The sequence below is a fragment of the Watersipora subatra genome, chromosome 1 (assembly GCF_963576615.1).
Source record: "Watersipora subatra chromosome 1, tzWatSuba1.1, whole genome shotgun sequence".
Classification (NCBI taxonomy): Eukaryota; Metazoa; Bryozoa; class Gymnolaemata; order Cheilostomatida; family Watersiporidae; genus Watersipora; species Watersipora subatra.
The window spans coordinates 45,454,815-45,473,940 of NC_088708.1; the positions used below are offsets into that span (position 1 = coordinate 45,454,815).

General features: G+C 35.7%; 1 protein-coding gene across 1 annotated transcript; it reads right to left on the bottom strand.

Moving 5' to 3' along the window:
* Nucleotides 1–2,818: 2,818 nt before the first annotated feature.
* LOC137399840 (methylsterol monooxygenase 1-like) lies at nt 2,819–16,454 on the bottom strand. Its single transcript, XM_068086080.1, has 9 exons — nt 16,323–16,454; nt 15,742–15,950; nt 12,476–12,553; nt 7,378–7,449; nt 4,865–4,941; nt 4,618–4,744; nt 3,783–3,831; nt 3,460–3,618; nt 2,819–3,208 (listed from the first exon to the last, which is right to left on the bottom strand). The coding sequence occupies exons 2-9, from the start codon at nt 15,913–15,915 to the stop codon at nt 3,057–3,059; spliced, it is 888 nt and encodes a 295-aa protein (XP_067942181.1). The 5' UTR covers nt 15,916–15,950; nt 16,323–16,454; the 3' UTR covers nt 2,819–3,056.
* Nucleotides 16,455–19,126: the final 2,672 nt, after the last annotated feature.

Genomic DNA, 19,126 nt, shown 5'->3' on the forward strand with positions numbered 1-19,126 from the left:
CTTTAAAATACAAAATTATAGCAAAGTGAAGTTATTTAAAACAAACTCACAAAGTGAAATCATTACCTTCTATATGTTCCCACTATAACATGGCCAGTAAACATATTTATGTAGAGAAGCTGTGGACGTCGTTTAGGAGTTGTGCTACTCTGCAATCCAAAAAGAGGCATACGGCTCATTAAGAAATAGTTTTGAAGCTTGGAGCAGTTCAGAGGACTGTTGTCACAGATATTAGGAGTTGTGCTAAGGTTGAGAACGCGACAAAAATGGCATCATGTCAGGGTTAAAATCTATAAAAAAATAAATTGTCAGCTTTGTGTGAGCATACAAATCTTATGTATTTTCACTTCCTTGTTCTCAAGCAGTCATTAACTGAATAATGTTTTAGAGGTCTACTGGCTTAGCTGTCTTTTGAGAATATTACACCAATCTTAATATACTCAAACGTCATGACCTCTGAGGTGCTGGCTGCAACTTACTAATCTGGTGGGATATCATCCAAAACCTTTAACCCAATTTAAACTTGAGTCAAAACCTTTTTTATTGTTGTCATCCAGCTTGGTCAATAAATTCAAGGGAACATTTGGTTTGGTGCAAGATATGAATAAATATTTGTCAACCTGAGATGCCATTTGATAATAAACTTTACGATCGCTATTTGACAATTGATAGAAGGTTTATTCTGTACAATCCTTAAAAATCTCCCCAGGCTGTTATTTGTTGGCTCCATGTTTCTTCAACAGTGTGTTGTATGGTTGTATTTTGAAATGTATCACGCTTTTTATATTTTTCTTATTTTCAATAACAAGTATTTTTTAAAATATTCATTATTTTAAGAAATAATGTGAATTTTTTTAACGCAGTATTTTCTTCAACGCGTAAGCTTTAACACGTTTAAATTAATGCTCTGTTATGTATTTCTCATTTTATAAAAACAGAACAGCACACCTACAAAAGTTGATGGAGCTTGCCTATGCGCTTGTATACCCTCTTGCCACAAAGTAGCGCAAGCGTCAACTTTAGCATGGCCAACTACTATAATGAGTTTATGTGGGTGGTCTCAGAGTAGAGGAGGTCTATCATGCCACCTACCTAGATAGTAACTATTGGAGAAGTCTCGTCACCAGCACCTACTCAAACTTCCTTTAAACTTGTAATGATTCTGACTGTGTCAAAAATGGAGAGAAAGTGAGAAGTTAATTTCTCTAAAAGCTGAACGGCTCAGACTACATACAATGTATATGACCTAACTTAGGGATAAGCTTTTACTCCTGCTATATTTGTAATCATGCATAGCTCATAATATTATAACAATAGTTTTATAGCATTGCTAATCTTCCTGTTGGTCATGAGTCCCTAAATATGCAGAGCTTGCGTATGTGCTTGAAGCATAAAACAGGCCATTTCATTGGTTACTTAGATGAGGCCACCCTAATCTTTCTTATTGGTTAAATATAATAAATCAGGATATTCAAATATTTCTCATTGGTTAAACCATAGACTTATTAACTATACAGTATAGTTAATAGGTCTATGGGTTAAACATACTAGATGAGGCTACTTGTTCTGTTGCTTGTTACAAATAGATGAAGCAATATTTTTTATACAAAATCAAATGAATTACACTCACTGATTGTCTTATAAGTTTCCAAATGAAAGACATGCGTTGATACCATAGTAGAAAGATTCATGTATTTGTAATTACTACTTCTCCGAGCATGTACACCTGGTAGGTGAACGTCAGCAGGCATTACATGTGACTGGTGTTTGAATCTCAAACAACTCAAGAACTAGGAGTTAACCTTGTCTGACTTAATGATCATGATTATTGTTGCTGACTTAACGGAAGTTAATAAATTACACTTCAGAACTGAATAGTAAAGAAATATAAATATAGAAGTTCAAAGATTATATCCATATTTTAATTAAAAGAGAAAAGTTTGGGTTTCAAAGACAAACTAAATTCTTCACACAAAAACCTTGCAGCTTGAAACTTTACAAATAATATAAATGAAATAGTTTTTGGTATACATATTAACAAGAGATCGTTTTACCTTCCAGCTAACTATAATTAAAATAACAGCTAACATTTAAATATAGCAACTGTTAGTGTTGTCCTTAGGTACGTAGACGTTACGACTAAAACAAACACATTGCAAATTGAACCCTTTCACAGCCTCCTCAAACACCAGTCTTGTGGAAACAATGTGTAGCGGGAAAGTACACTTCGAGCGGCTATAACCACAGGATTAAGGCCACTAGTATTTTGTGATCAAATCTGATGAGTCTGAAAATCTTACAATACAAACTAAGTTTGATCTAGACCATAAAATAACTTATTAATATAAAACATCAAGTCAAGGTTAGCCACATTATCAAACCTTTATCTGCACGTGAGTTGACCTTGGTCAATCTTTGTACCTCAATGCGTTGTCTTTTCCTGTTTTACATCATGTCGATTTAAGAAGGGTGCTAATTCTATCCCTAGATGACAGATTTGAGAATGGTGCTAACTCTACCCCTAGATGATGACAGATTGAGCTGTCGAAATCAGATCAGCTAAATCATTCAGTTGCAGTCGAGGAACTTTGTGCATTTGCCGAATGACGTGTATGTCAACCTTAAGTATATGACACCCCGGATAAATAATCATTTCTCCTACTGTGTATCAAGTTTACATAGGTCATTGATATCAAAGATAATAGATATGAAAATAATGAGTGGCTAGGATACAAGCCACGCCCTGGCACAGCTGTCAAGTTGTCTAATTACATCATGACAGCAGTTTACTATCATATTAGCATACTTCAACTTGACATACATTCCTTGGACTGAATGCATTTTTGTTAACAAAAATATATGTAATCTCATATGTACAGAAATATTGGTGAAAGACCGAGTGGGTATACCGAGATACACAACAATACAAAACATGGAGTCTAAGAAGAAACTAGACTTATTGTCAAATGTCATCTTAAATGTCTTATTAAATAACAGCGTCTAAAGGTCATGGCCGCATCAAACAGCGTGCCACAATATATTTATGTCATGTTGAATTAGTCCAGTTTGGTAGCTTTGGTTATGCCTTCTGTCTTAGCGTAGAACTCCTTCCACTGCTTGTCAGTGCCAAATATCCAGTCCCACCATATGAAAGAGGAGGCGTAATTTCCTGTGAAGTTTTTGTGGTGAAAATCATGGAACCTCGCGCCTAAAATTCATGTTAAAAAGTTCGACCAACTTGACAGCAAACAAAATATTATTTTAGCAAATGAGTAGTTAGCTGCATGCCCATTCAAAGTGGTGACAGACAGTGTTCAGGCATGGATATCAAAACAAACCATGTAGCCAAGCATACACAAACTGCCCGACCCAGCCCCACATACAAAACAGCAGTAATCATCCTACCGCAGTAACTACATATCAGCACATACTATCATCAGCTTAAAAAGCTATAGCTACCTGCATAACCGGGAATCAGATGAAAGACATTTATGTAAGGAATGTCATAGCCGCTATGAACATCTATGGTCTCGAGGAGTCGTGCTACCATCCAAACCCATAAGAAGGCAACATGGTTGCAGGTGAGCAGCAGGCCGATGAAAAATCCAGTTCCAAGTACTAAAAAATAAAAATAACTGCAGTAATAGTGAGAGGCTCACATGTTTGCCAGTAGCGATATGAGAGAAAAGCACCACAAATGCAGAAGCTAAACCAATAGAATGATTAATAAATTGATCAAAAGCAATATGAGAAGAGACAACTCCCAAGTGATAGCCACTTACTCATGGTTTCCGCAGGATGGGCATACTCGGCTGTCATTCCAAAAGGTGACTACAATAACAGTAACTAATACATGTAGAAATCGACAGCTCTTTTAATTAAAAGTTCATTTAGCAACGTCTAACCATTGATAACAGACTGGAAATTGCTGGATCAATCTAAATAAAACCTACAGGATAATACCACAATATAAAAATGCCGCGCTGTCATCTGAGATCCATAGCTGCTGCCACTTGATACATTCACAAACATTGATCCGCGCTAGTAAAAACCAAGTTAAGATTGATTTAGTTCCAAGATGTGAAACATAAATGGTTTGTTTGATCGCAATATTTTTTGAAAGTTGATAATGACTCAAGTAAAATATGGCTTATTCTGAACATTCCATAACATTTTCCTTAGTTGCAGGCTAAGATTTTGAGATGTATCAATACAAAAAGCCTTGTTTCATCCATAACTATCTATTCTGTATCCATATACCGAGATGATGTATTATAATATACATATTATTCTATACTAGTATGTATATACTAGAACCCTGGCCATCTCGAAGACCAATAAAGCACAGAGAGTAAGTAAAAGCGAATAATTGTAAAATTCTGGAAGGTGAACGGGTGGTCGGCGGTGAAGCTAAATGTTGTGGGTTCAAATCCCATACGATGCAATCTTTTTCAACTTCCATGGCTTCGGATGGACACGGATCAGAGTATACTAGAGATTTGTTTCTATTTAAAGAACTGCTCAATTTTGCACAATCAGAATTGCGGATTTGTATATGCATGTGATAAGACAAGGCTCTTGTCTCTTTTAAACACCGAGATAAGCACAGCAGCAAACCTGAAAATGATGATGCACTTTGTGGATGTACTTGTATATCCTCTTGTCATGCAGGGCTCGGTGCATAAAGTAGTGCCAAGTATCCTCTATGACAGCACACATGAAGACTCTAACTATGAAACTGTACCTGCAATTAAAGGTAATCGAAGGAATGGCCTTGACCTCGGAACTGATATTGACAGACTAACCTTTATCATCTAGCAAGTCAAATACAGCAACTGTAGAACTATTGATGATCAAAACTTACCACCTAGGGAAATTCTCCCAGTCGTATGGTATGCCAAACATCTCAGTGTAAGCATAGACTCCAAGGATCAAGGGCGCCTGCAATAAGAAAAAATAGATTGTTGTATTATTATCTACTATATATATATCAATCTCAAAACTTTTGCGTGTGTATGTACATTGTATGTAGTTAGATTTGTCTAGCGATAACTATTAAATTTTAGTAGTGAGATATCCGTTTCAAGCTGGATTTGATCTCGGAAACTCCCGTTCACCAGGCAAAAATCTTACCGATTAAGCTACACGAGATTGATGGATTCTTTGGGCGATATATGTCATTATGTGGGTGAAAATACGCATAGCATTACGTTATGGTACAACGGCACTAAAGCTTGCTCTCACAGCTCTTATTAGTAAGTTTAGCAATACGAATACTAGCTTACTCAAATTAGCCATTGGCAATGTGCCAGGCTAATGGCAAGCAACTACATTACCTGTCACTGTTTATAAGCTGATTTTTAATACTCGTGCAATGACGAAAACTCCGCTAGTTCAATATAAAGTAAAATTATGAGTCCCGTTAGGATTCCGACCCACAATCCTCTGCTTGGGATGCACATGGTTTACCAACTAGGCCGTAGTGACATCACCGGTAAGCCTAACAATCTACAGTAAGGTATAAACACATTAGGCGATATTTAGAGCGATATCGCGCTGCATGGCGCTAATCTGCGCTAGAATTCACCCAGCGTGCTCATCCAGAGCGATAACGCTAGACTTTCTCTGCACAACTTTATCGCTAGCTAGATGCATTTCGATTGGTTGGATTTTACCAGAATGCAATTTTATGGCGGGTAATTATTTCTTATCGATGTTCACCAACGTACAGCAGCGACAATTTGCTATTTTGTTAATAATGAAACATCTTCAGAACGAGCACTGAATTGTTCATAAATTTAATAATAGCACTCCCAGTCATGTGCACCATAACAAACAAAAATTACAAAAAATCCAAGTTGAAAACCAACATTTGGAATCAATCGTTGCACAGGTTGACCATCTTGAGAACGGTAAATATTTAATACATTAGGCCTAAATATAAAAAACCACTACAAAATAAAATATGTATAAAAATAGTGAAAAATATTACAGTTAAAATGCAATAATCGTTTTTCTTATGTCTCCTTGTAGTGTAGGCAGTGTACAATCCGTGAAAGTGAGATAGGTTTAATAACAAATGCGTAAGTTGTTTACGTTGTCGCCTAGACGGCGCCATATTGACTGACCTAAATTTATTAACAACTCCGAAGAAGCTAATGATACGGAATTTTATTGGCAGTTTGTGGGCGTGCCCATTATATCGCTTGCTAGTGAATCGCTCAAGTGTGTTTATGCACACGCTAGCGATATCTCCGCCCTCCTCATGACGCTCGCGATAAAATCGCCTAATGTGTTTACACCTTTAGACTTTCCAATAACATAAATCTATTATGTAAATTCAACTAAACGTAAAAAAATACAATTCTTATAACATAAAATCTCTGAGGTAAACGTTCTTGAAACGAATTATTCACTTTGTAGGACCATCTACTATAGAACCAAAAGTTTTTGACTCTCTGGTTTTAGTAAAATATACGGATACCGTCGGCTGCTAGTGATGGTGAAATCTAACCCCGTAGATTCAAATGCTAAAGAATAATGTCCAACATGCACTGCCAGTCGTTATGAAGTAAAAGGGATCTTTGCATAGGTTAAGATAATGGCTGCATCTCACAAAATCATCCCATCAAATGACCTCTATAAATATTAGCAATACTCCTTGTAAAGGTCACTAACTGGGAAACAGTCAGCACAACAGCATATCTGCGTCATACAATGCTGCTTCTAAAGGTCAAAGCATTTTGTAACTTCTGGACCATGCTTGGAGATAGTGTACTAGATGAGAACCACAGGCTAGCAGACAAACGTTAACACTTATGGCTATTCGATCATGGCCTCGGTGGCTGCATCCTGAGATGTAAAGGAGGAAGCAGACTAGATGTTATAGCTTTTACATTTACCAGTTCATCTAAAAAGTAGTCTTTAGGGTTTACAAGAGATTCTTTGGATTCGGCCAATATAACTTGATAGCCTAAGTTTCACATTAAACTGATCATTTTTAAATCTATCAAAAATCTCAAAGTTAGGCTCGCTATTACGGTTAGTTATACTAGAAAGAAACAAGCAATAAAATTCGGAGTTGTCCATTCATTTCAGTTTTTGTTATTGTTAATACGCACTTAGACCTACATAGGGAAGAGAGTTTTTAGTCAAGTGGAAACAATAAACTTCATTCTCTGCACTCTGGCCATAAGCTACACTCAGCTTAGTAAGCAAAGAATACTGATGTACAAATCACTGGCTAATCTAGATGAATGTCCAAGGTACACCGCTGATCAAACACACCTTCGTATCTGATAGAGTGACGCAAGACACCAGAGGTGACGGAATGAACAAGCTAACAGTTAAACAAATCAAGCTTAGCTAACAACTAACCTGGATAAAGAAATGGTTGAAAAGGATAAGCTTGAAGCATTTCCACTGCAGAGCTGATGTCTCCTGCTTGTCCTGTAACGAGACAGATTGCATCACCTACTAAACCAACCATGACAAAATAGTAGAGCTGCACAATGATCGCGTTAATTAAACGATTAACGCAACTAATACAAATAAACGATTAACTGAGTTGGGCCAATTAATCTTCAATCAAAATACAACCGAGGTGATGATCTTGATGTGGTTCCTTTCCTTTGTACTGTTTAGTACCATACGTTATACTAACGTACCAGGTTACTACCATTTAATTTACTAACAAATATTATGACAAGCAACATTTTCTTACCAATAAATTAAACCGCAATTATTTTGCACTCGACTATGAAAACACAGTGAGTCGCTAACATTAAACTTGTTAATACAATACAATGCACAAGCGCCGTGCCGATCTAGCTGTAAGCAGCCATGCTGCTAGATGTTTGAACATGTTTCTAGGTAATAGCAACAAAAGTGATTTCAGTATTATTTAATATCTTACAGTTTATTTTTGTTTATTTTTAAAAACTTCCTTAAGTAAATCATACATGTATTTTCATTTATCAAAAAATCGCAACCATATTTCAGCTTCAGAATATTAGTAATATAAGATTGACACTTTATTGGAACATGAAAGCAGAAATATGGTAGGTAGGTAGCGCATTCCACCCGAGGTAGCGCATTTCTGTAAGTTGTTGGAAGCGTAAACAAAAAAGCGAAGTGCAGTATATGCCAGAAAGAATTTGCTTACCGCCACAGCACATCATCATTAAGATATATTTTAACTAATTCTCATCCTACCGCGCAGAAATCATCACCAGCTGTCGCAGACAATAACTAATACTACTGACTACCGGCACTGCTGTCCCGTGTGAGCGGCTATTCTCTAAAGCTGGCAATATTGTATGTAGGAAGAGGGCATCTCTTTATTCAGATAATGTGAATAAACTGTGCTGCCTCAACTCTTGGCTGACTTAATTATAGACTTTCATAGACAGTTTTCATACTCACAATAATTATTACATTTTAACTTATGTACATTGTACATAACATGTACTACTGCTAACAATTGTTTAAAATATAATTAATCTATATGTAGCTGTATTATTTGTTTTTGAATATGCAGGTTTTTGCTAGATTAATTCTAAGATTAATCGAAGATTAACTGGTTCAGACCCGTTATTAATCGCGCTCAATTTTTAATCGTTGTGCAGCTCTACTAAATAGCAAATTTTAATTCAAATCTTTTGGTTCTTTCAGTAGATCGCTCAAGTTTAATTGTGAGATTCCAAGTTTACAATGTGTTTGATGCCTCTACACTTTTTAGCATGATTTTTCCCTTTGTTTAACCCACATTGGAAACTACTATACAGTATTTTTTATAACATCTTTGTGATGCAAGCATTGCGAGTGAAACATAGCAACTTGTTCTATGTAACCATTTCAGTAAAGTCTGACTGATTCTGCACATAATAAATGTGAGGGGAATAGTGAAAAAGCTTGAAGGATTTATAAGATTGCCACACTTTGAAAACAAATTGCTGCTGATATGACGGAGGTTGTTATAAAACTCTGCTATTTTAGTGTGTTTTTCGTTTAGTTATATACTTGGAATTAATCTTAAAATTGTGCTTTTTTTAAAGTTTTCACATCTTTGTATATGAATCACTTATTGCCTAGCAACGCTGTTAGCCATTTTAGTAAAAATTGACGTTTATTAGGGAGAATCATTCAGATTATGACAAGATATGAATGTAAAAAGTTTTCAGGTTGACACGCTACAAACCTACAACTGTTTGGATATTTGCAATAGGGCAGCAGCAATGTTATTTGGCCTACCCTGTACTAGAATGCTTCTCTTACTCACAGTGTACTAAAGAGCTTGTATGTAGATGTGCAACTATTAGATTCCTAGGGCATTCATTTCTATGATTTGATAGGCCATTATCATCAGTGTTATCATCAGCAACATAATTGTTTGTTGCAGTTTGACAAAAATAATAAAAGTAATGCACAAAGAGAGCCATTTACTGAAGATGAGGTTTTCAGCAGACATCCTGAAATGCTTGCTGGCAAACTAGCCACTTTATATAAAGAATTACAATACTGTGAATATAATATAGTTCAGATGTTATTTGCTAACTTTAAAAACCAAGCGCAACTAGACACCCAATTTTGGAAATCAAGCTTCATTGCATTTTATAGATGAACTTTATCAATATCAAACAAAATTGGTAACGGAAATGTAATATTTAGTTGTATAGTCTAAGGCATCATGTCTCTAGCTAAAACATGAACCGGGAGATGATCAACATCAGCAACAAGAGGAAAATGCTCGAAAAAAACATTTGTCAAGCTTGATTTGATTCTCGATAGAGGTGTCTAACATCACCACGAGTGAGTTTATGTTGGGCTGTCGATCCCCAAGTCAGATATGTGTATATACATACTTCCCTACTTGCGCGTGTTTCACTTATGACCAGGGCTGACCATTGGTTGAGAGTTTTTGGCAATGTCATGTTGTATGTTAGTTTTTGTGTTGAGGTACTTTTAAGGACACTTACCTCAAGCGCTTAGAGAAACCACTAAAAAGGATGGTTAGTCTGCAAAGCAGCTTTAATATTGGTGTAAGTTTTGTTTTAGGAAAAATTATTTTTTGGAAAACTTACATCAGTGGTGAAAAAAGAACTAAGCTCAACTTTGTGTAAGTTATTTAATTAATGTATTATTTACAGAATAACTATTTTTATACATTATTCTATCATTTACTTTTCTCTAGTTATATATTTTTATTAATCATGTAATTTCATTACTATTTAGCGGTATTTAAATACAAACCCACATAGGTTATTTTTTCCACATCTTCAACATACCTTGAACATACAATTTTTTCTAATGTCCAGTAACTACTTACAAACAAAACAAGCTAAAAACAAATCTCACTATTAGATTGGGGCATGTCTGTATCTTTTTGCAGAATAAACTATTTGAATTGTACTGTGGTAGTTATGAGATATTTGCTAAGATCTATATTCATCACTTTTTAAATTATTCCTTATCATCGTACAGAGAACACAAACAAAAAACAAATGAAATAAAGGCGGCATATATCGCTGTTACACAGCACGGGCCTTTGAGTGTACCATGGAGAGGAAACATCGCTAACTTGTTTCTAGCAGGAACAGACCATCTACTCCCACCAAAATGAGCAAACCACGGGTAGCTAGTACCATACGAGAGAAAAAGGATCACATGTGATTTAGTTCTTTGTATCGAAAACAACTTAGTAAACACGCGATACGATCTCAGCTGAAAGTACAGATCATGGCTGGCAAGGCAAATCATAAAGTTGATGATACTATATTGTTGTAATAGAAAACTGGGCTGATGCAAACTTGCTCACAATTTCAAATGTTTAGCCAGTCTAGCTTCACGGCATTGCATAGTCATGGCCTGCTTCGATACACCATTCATCATTTACATAAAGAAATGTGCTTTACCCACCGGTTTTTCGGACTGTTTAAAATGTGCTGTGAGTACATCCTTAGATGAATCAAAACTCCTATGAAAGTTATCTTTCAGGAATGCGATTGCAGTGTATGCTTTTATGTGAGGGCTTGCAGTTACAGCCTTTATTTGAGGGCTTGCAGTTACTACCTTTATTTGATGGCTTGCAGTTACAGCTTTTATTTGAGGGCTTGCAGTTACTGCCTTTATTTGAGAGCTTGCGGTTACTGTCTTTACATGAGGGTTTGCAGTTACTGCCTTTTTTTGAGGGCTTGCAGTTACAGCCTTTATTTGATGGCTTGCAGTTACTGCCTTTATGTGAGAGCTTGTAGTTACTGCCTTTATTTGAGGGCTTGCAGTTACTGCCTTTATTTGAGGGCTTGCAGTTACTGCCTTTATGTGAGGGCTTGCAGTTGCTGCCTTTATGTGAGGGCTTGCAGTTACAGCCTTTATTTGAGGGCTTGCAGTTACTGCCTTTATTTGAGAGCTCGCAGCTATAGCCTTTATGTGAGAGCTTGCAGTTGCAGACTTAATGTGAGGGCTTGCAGTTACAGACTTAATGTGAGGGCTTGCAGTTACAGCCTTAATGTGAGGGCTTGCAGTTAGTGCCTTTATTTGAGGGCTTGCAGTTACAGCCTTAATGTGAGAGCTTACAGTTACAGCCTTTATTTGAGGGCTCGCAGTTACAGCCTTTATTTGAGGGCTTGCAGTTACTGCCTTTATTTGAGGGCTCGCAGTTACAGCCTTTATTTGAGGGCTTGCAGTTACAGCCTTAATGTGAGAGTTTGCAGTTACAGCCTTTATTTGAGGGCTCACAGTTACAGCCTTAATGTGAAAGTTTGCAGTTATAGCCTTTATTTGAGAGCTCGCAATTACAGCCTTTATTTGAGGGCTTGCAGTTACTGCCTTTATTTGAGGGCTCGCAGTTACAGCCTTTATTTGAGGGCTTGCAGTTACAGCCTTTATTTGAGGGCTTGCAGTTACAGCCTTTATTTGAAAGCTTGCAGTTACAGCCGAAGACGATCCTCCTTACCAAAGATTTACCCACCAAATAATTCTTAACATAGCCAGTCTTAGCATTTCCCAATGATTTCAAGCCATGCAAAGGTCGTAGCAGCAATAGAGATCAACTAGCATATAAATATATAGCTTTGATAAAACCCTTGGTGGCCTATTCTATAAGGTATGTGACACATAAATGTGATCGGGCAATATATCGAACCTGGCTGTTGAAAAACCTGAGCATTCAAATAAAAATTGTAGCTGAAAAAGTGAGAAAATAAACATGAGTATAGAATTTTTGAGTGATTGATAAACTGAAAATGACAGGTTCAGGTTTTATGCATGATGCTGAACAAATCGTGTTTCTGCTAACCGCAAACTGTCATTCAAACAATTGGGACCCAGTAAATCTTCTTACTTTGCACCGAATAAAAAATTGCTTAAAAGCCATTAAGCTAGCGCAGTAATTTGGCGGACGGATATACAAGAGGAAAACACAATAGCACCTTTAGTAGAGCTCATAATCTTAAACTGACAAGCCTATATCACTCACCTGTTGGATTTTAAAGCGCTGCAGAAATGGAACAAACTGAAAGAGGAAAGCGGGGAGGCAAATCCCAAAGTAGGCTACCTGCAACAATATTCAACATACATACATACAATCTGTTTTTATTGCAAGAAACCGCATTTAAGAATTGTCTCAACTGATATGAACAGCCACTGTTACATATGTATCCTCCTATAGGCAGATGCTGTTACTGAGACAAGAGAAGATAACTTCGTTACGCATGTACCAGCTTGCAAACAAGAGTGGACAAATCCTACCATGTAGAATCAAACCTTAATTTTAAAATGCACACGTTCTTCAACAATTCAAAATTGGAACACAAAATTTAAAATTAATTCGCTTAAAATGATTTTGAACGATAATTTGGGACATAAAAATTCTGGAGCCAAGTTCAAAAAACTTGATGATGTGGATCAGCTGCCTACCGATGCTTCCACTTGTTGCTAGTATTCAACTGGTGTATTGGGGCATATTCAAAATGATTAACGAAATATTGATTGAATTTGGTGTAGTGTATAATTTTACTTTTTTATTGAAATGAAGCACAAGATATTTACCTGTTTTTATTTTACACACAAATCGGAAGAGACGAAGCTGGGGTATGAGCTGCCAGAGGCACAGCAATAGCTTATCCAGCTTAACCTTCTCTAATGATACAGTATTTTATGAGAACCAATAGCGTAGTTGAAAATACCCGATTTCTTTTTATAGGGTGAAAACATGTGAAAAAGGTTGTTTAGTCTTGGCGTGAATTGAATTATTAACATTATCTTTAAATGGAAACAATTATTTCGGAATTTGAACGATTCACTTTCCGAGCATGCTTCTAAAATGGTTTGCCGTCAGAAACCGAGGTCGAACTTTATAAGCAGATCTGCTTCTGTATTTACATCATCATTTTATAAGCACAGAATTGGGTGGTCCGACCATGGAAATATTGCATGTGGTTCAATTATGAGCTTTTCTTATGAGCTGCAGTTGAGATTTCAAACAAAAAGAAATGCTGAACGCGAAAGGCATATTTTATAACCATTCAGTTGAAGAATGGGCTATGAATAGACCTAAGGCATATTAACCATTCAGTAATGCATCGCATCAGCTGGTAGCTTTTAATTTAACATGCAGCCATCTTTCCTGTGTCAAGAATAGATGGTATTCGGCATTGAAACTTTTAAAGAGGTATGACAAAAAAGTTTTACTCATTTTGTGAGCATGATTACAAAACAACTACATTTCAATCTATAAAAAAAATTTGTATGGTAAAATTTGCGATCATTCAACAGATTGTGACGGAGGTCAGTGAAAAACAATAATTGGTTTCATTATAGTAGCTATCAACTTATTAGTGGATTATTATTTACTTGGATAACTAAACTAAATACTAAGAGCAATGAACTATCACTGCGCAGTTCTTTTGTCTAAGGCTTTTATAGAACTGGGTCTAAGATAGCCTAGTTTTCGTCACAAAAATAAATCTTGCAGCCACTATAATTATGGGCGCATCAATGTCATGCCTAATTTGTCAAGCGCATATTGCTACAGAATTTAAGTCAACTGTGTGCCAACATCTTTCGCTACTAGCAATATATCAAAATTAAAACTGAACAAAAGTCAACAAAGTTTCACATAAATTTCATTTTTGTATTGTTTTTATCCAATTTGTTTAAATATTTAAAAACAGTAGCCTGTTTTGTCTTGTTCTGATTTTGATATAGTTTCCCCCTCCCCCTATATTTACTATAAATTTAATTCATTATACCTATGTAACTATATAACTATATAAATAACTTTAATTTGCTAGCCATGGATCCTATAGTTGATAATGACATTGAAGAAAGAACTTTTTTTTCTTTATTGCAGATCATAACCACTAGATACACTAAAGTCACTGTAAGTAACTATATGGTTACTAAGGTTACTACACACCATATTCTTACTAATTTTTAATATGTATAGTGCGTATATAAAAGTTTGATGTTTTTTACCAGGAGTTTGTATTAGATAGTTACTATGGGTTTCTTTACCCCTCGATACAACATTTTTGCCTTACGATGCCAATAGCTTACGAATTAATGTCGTATGGCAGGGGTTCACTGTATATCATAATATGAAAAGTCTATTTCTGTATAAAATTTGCAAAATTTCCATATCCCACCTTTAGAGCTTCGAACCCGTTTGCTTTAATAAATTGGGACGTGAAGAGTTAGCGTACTGAGTCGAAATTGGGTGATTTGGCAATTTATGATTGGTTTTGTTTCAACTGAAGTGCTTAAATAAAATACACTGGACCCTCGTCATACGATTTTAATTCATTCCAGTGTTGGCATCATAAGACGAAAATTTTGTATAGAGGGGTATAGCAACCCATAGTAAATATCTAATGCAAACATCCCGTAGTAAAAATCATCAAAATATTATATACGTGCTGTACATATTAAAAATTAGTAACAAAATAATATGTTAGTCTTAGTAACTATAGTTACCTACAGTAACTTTAGTGTATTTAGTGGTTATGATCTGCAATATAATGTAACATTACAATGTAATATGTACAGTATATACAGTAGGGAGATTTTACTTTCGAGGCAGACATAACATAAATGTTGAATTTAACTTAAATGAATTTAGCTTCCTAAACACATACTTAAACCTAAGTTTTAGTATGTATTTTTTATATTCTACTGAACTTTTTTATCGCTGAAATTTTATCATCTGTTTACGGTTTCATTTTCACAATAACTAATAATGCTGAACTGAGCGGGATCGAGCCTCATATCTCTTTCATTCATTGTTATTGGGATTTCAGCGAATCGCATATCATAGACTGCTAAATTTGAATTTCAAAAGAAATTTTTGTTGATTTTGTATGGCGAAAAATATTCCGTATGGAGAAATAGAAAAATCAGTGTGCTCTATATCGCATTGCGAAGCAATCATATAACAGGGTCATTGTAACCTGAGGGCACACTGTAAAGACAAAACTTTGTTGAATATCCTGCATATTTCAGTGGTAAGGTTTAGGTCTACACATTTCCATGCAAGCTGCAATCATATAATCAGCCTGCATTTTTCTAGTTGTATTTGGGATCGTTTGTAACACACTCTCAACTGTCAGAATATTCATTTATGGTGAAATTATGAATAAATATTCTGATTGTGAGAGTACAAATAGTTGCAGCGCCATCAATTTCTGTAAAACATCATGACTTATGAATTATTTGAAACTTGCTGGCATGGTTGTTTAGACTTACCTCATGGGCGATGAGCGATCCAAATGTAGCTATTTGAAAATGTGTGTAGGTGCTTGTCATCAGCCGCCAATAGACCTCCAATTGCCCTGTCAGCGGATTCTCTGGCAGAAATTCCACAACTTTGGATAACTCAGAGGCAAGGGTCTCAGCAGGACTAGTTGCGTTGCCTTCCATGTCAACAACTAGGTTGCCAGCAACCAGTAGAGCAACTGAAACGAGAAATAAATGCACTACAGCTGCTAATGATACAATGATCGATAGTAGATAGAGATCATCAGACCAGATGATCTCACCTGACCCCTACAATATCTAATGAAATCACAGGCTACATAAATAATCACGAATAGCAGCTAAGAGGTTGCCTCAAATAATTGATTCATGCAAGGCTAGCACTATTCATATAGGCGAGGTTCAGCTTTTGACGAATAAAGCAAGAGATAATAAAGTCGTTTAATATTTGCAACTTTACTTGACATGCAGCAAACTGTAATCTAAATGTGAAAACCTTTTTATCTAGTACATATGATTGACTATAATAAACTAGAGTAATTATTTTTCAAAATAGTAGAATATCTACTTACTAGATTTCTACTTATTGCGGCAGTGCGCAACTGCAACAATAAGTTGGCAGGGATGCGGTAGTTTTCAGCCTGCAAATGAATGAAGGAAAAATCTTTGAAGCAAGGGAGAGCAACCGATTGATTAATGAGAATGCGATAATCTGATTGGGCAACTAGAACAATATCGGCCGCCTCACTAAACAGCTGAGTATAGTGCGCCGGTTTAACCAAATATGATTGGTCCAAATAGAATCAGCTGATGAGCTCCACACGCGCACGGCGTGAGAGGGCTCAGAGTAACCTTGAGCAAGGTGCATATACGTAAAGTAGACAACTCCTTTGTATGGACTAATACTGAGTTGCTGCTTGTCGCCGCCATTTAGTGATTATATTTACATATTTGGCCCATATTTCGCAACCAATAGCTTACAATTCTATTGGAACAAAAGGAGCAAAGAACGAACAGAAAAATTAACAGAGTTAGAAAAAGCTTGAATGTTATCTTTCAGGTCAACATAATCAAATTCCGAACTAATTGACCAATTAAATCTCTTAAATGCGGTCCTTTTTACGAAAAAAGACACTTAACAACTTACTGCCATGATTGACAATTAAATTGATATCCATGTAAGGCTCTCTTCAAATATTAATCAGAAGTGTTAGGGCAGAATTTATAAGCTTTTCTGTGGCAGCGTTTAGCTGGCTGACAGATTGCCATGAAAAGATCTAGTCTATTTAGCCTATCCATTATTCCAGATCTAAACAGAAGAGTTAAGATCAGTGGCTTTATGAAAAATTAAATGCATAGCCTTTTTTTATTTGAACAACAAACTTCAATAGAAATCACTGTGCCATGTGTTATTGCCAGATAATTAACCATACCATGACTTTATCCTTCACCTTAATGCATATATTATAGCACGAGTGTCAATACATAAAAAATGTGAGTCAAATGCAATGTAAAGCCAACATTTAGTGCAAAAATGATCGTAGAAAGAAGATTAAATCAATTTACTGTACAGTTTCATAATGAAATGCTCATTGTGAGGCAATAGATAAAAACAAAGCTGTATAAAAATTAATGATTAAAATCTAGTAATCAGGATTTCAGGCTTCAGGACTCTCAATTTAAAGGAAGATGTTAGGGCAGCAGTGAGGCAGCAAGCGAGACATTTAGGCAGCGGAACAGCTGGGCAGCAGCATTTGACTGATACTCACTACCACTGGCTAAATCACAACAAACAGGCAGTGTTATAATGATCGATAGTAGATAGAGATCATCAAACCAGAGCCCTAAAATATCTACTAAAATCACAGGCTACTTAAATAATCACAAATAGCAGTTACAAGTGAGACAGCAAATGTTTATGTTGGATTAGGAAAAATAATGTGGAACTATTCAGAGCCAAATATTGCTGACCTGTCAAGGCATTCAGGGTTATTGAATCACAAATCTTTTGTCAAAATATATTATTCCAAGGCTAAAGTTCCTGGGTTACTTAAAAACTTTTTGTATCACAGAAATGTGTTTTTATTTTTTAGCACTTGTAGCTTTCTGCGATTAAAACTACTTGATAACGTTGTTGTAAGTATGTTTTAGCGAACTCATGCATCTACTTAAAAAGAGCCTTGTTATAACATTTAGAACCAACAAAAAACAGAACTGGCAAGGTATATTGGAATTAGCAAGTTACATTGGAACTAGCACATTATATTGGAACTAGCAAGTTACATTGGAACTAGCAAGTTATATTGAAATTAGCAAGTTATATCGAAACTAGCAAGTTATATCGGAACTAGCTAGTTATATCGGAACTAGCAAGTTATATCGGAACTAGCAAGTTATATCGGAACTAGCAAGCTATATCGGAACTAGCAAGTTATATCGGAACTAGCAAGTTATATCGGAACTAGCTAGTTATATCGGAACTAGCTAGTTATATCGGAACTAGCAAGTTATATCGGAACTAGCTAGTTATATCGGAACTAGCAAGTTATATCGGAACTAGCAAGCTATATCGGAACTAGCAAGTTATATCGGAACTAGCAAGTTATATCGGAACTAGCTAGTTATATCGGAACTAGCAAGTTATATCGGAACTAGCAAGTTATATTGGAACTAGCTAGTTATATCGGAACTAGCAAATTATATCGGAACTAGCTAGTTATATCGGAACTAGCAAGTTATATCGGAACTAGCAAGTTATATCGGAACTAGCAAGTTATATCGGAACTAGCTAGTTATATCGGAACTAGCAATTATATCGGAACTAGCAAGTTATATTGGAACTAGCTAGTTATATCGGAACTAGCAAGTTATATCGGAACTAGCTAGTTATATCGGAACTAGCAAGTTATATCGGAACTAGCAAGTTGTATTGGAACTAACAAAGTTTCAGTAGTCCCTTGATAGCTTGATTTGTTTTTTTTTGTTCAAATTCATATAATAAATCGTTTTATATGTTTTCATATTAACTTCTGACTAATAATTTAAATTAAACTGCGTTCTGGTTTTTACCAATAAAATCAATCATATTACTTTTTTAGATAGACAACTAACATAGACTGTCTCATGCCACCTCCTTTGCCAAGCATTTTTCAACTTTCTAATAGTGAATTATGTTTAAATTTCAACTATTTTAGTGGTCCTACAACAAAAGTATTTTGTGATTATTTGTTATTACTGACTTATTACTATTTACCAGTGTAAAAAATCCCCTGGTTCATAGTTACATGTATGTTGTCACATACAGGTGATGAGGCATAGTGTATATTCTATTCAAATTCATTAATTATGCTTGTCAACACAGTGAAACTACAACAAA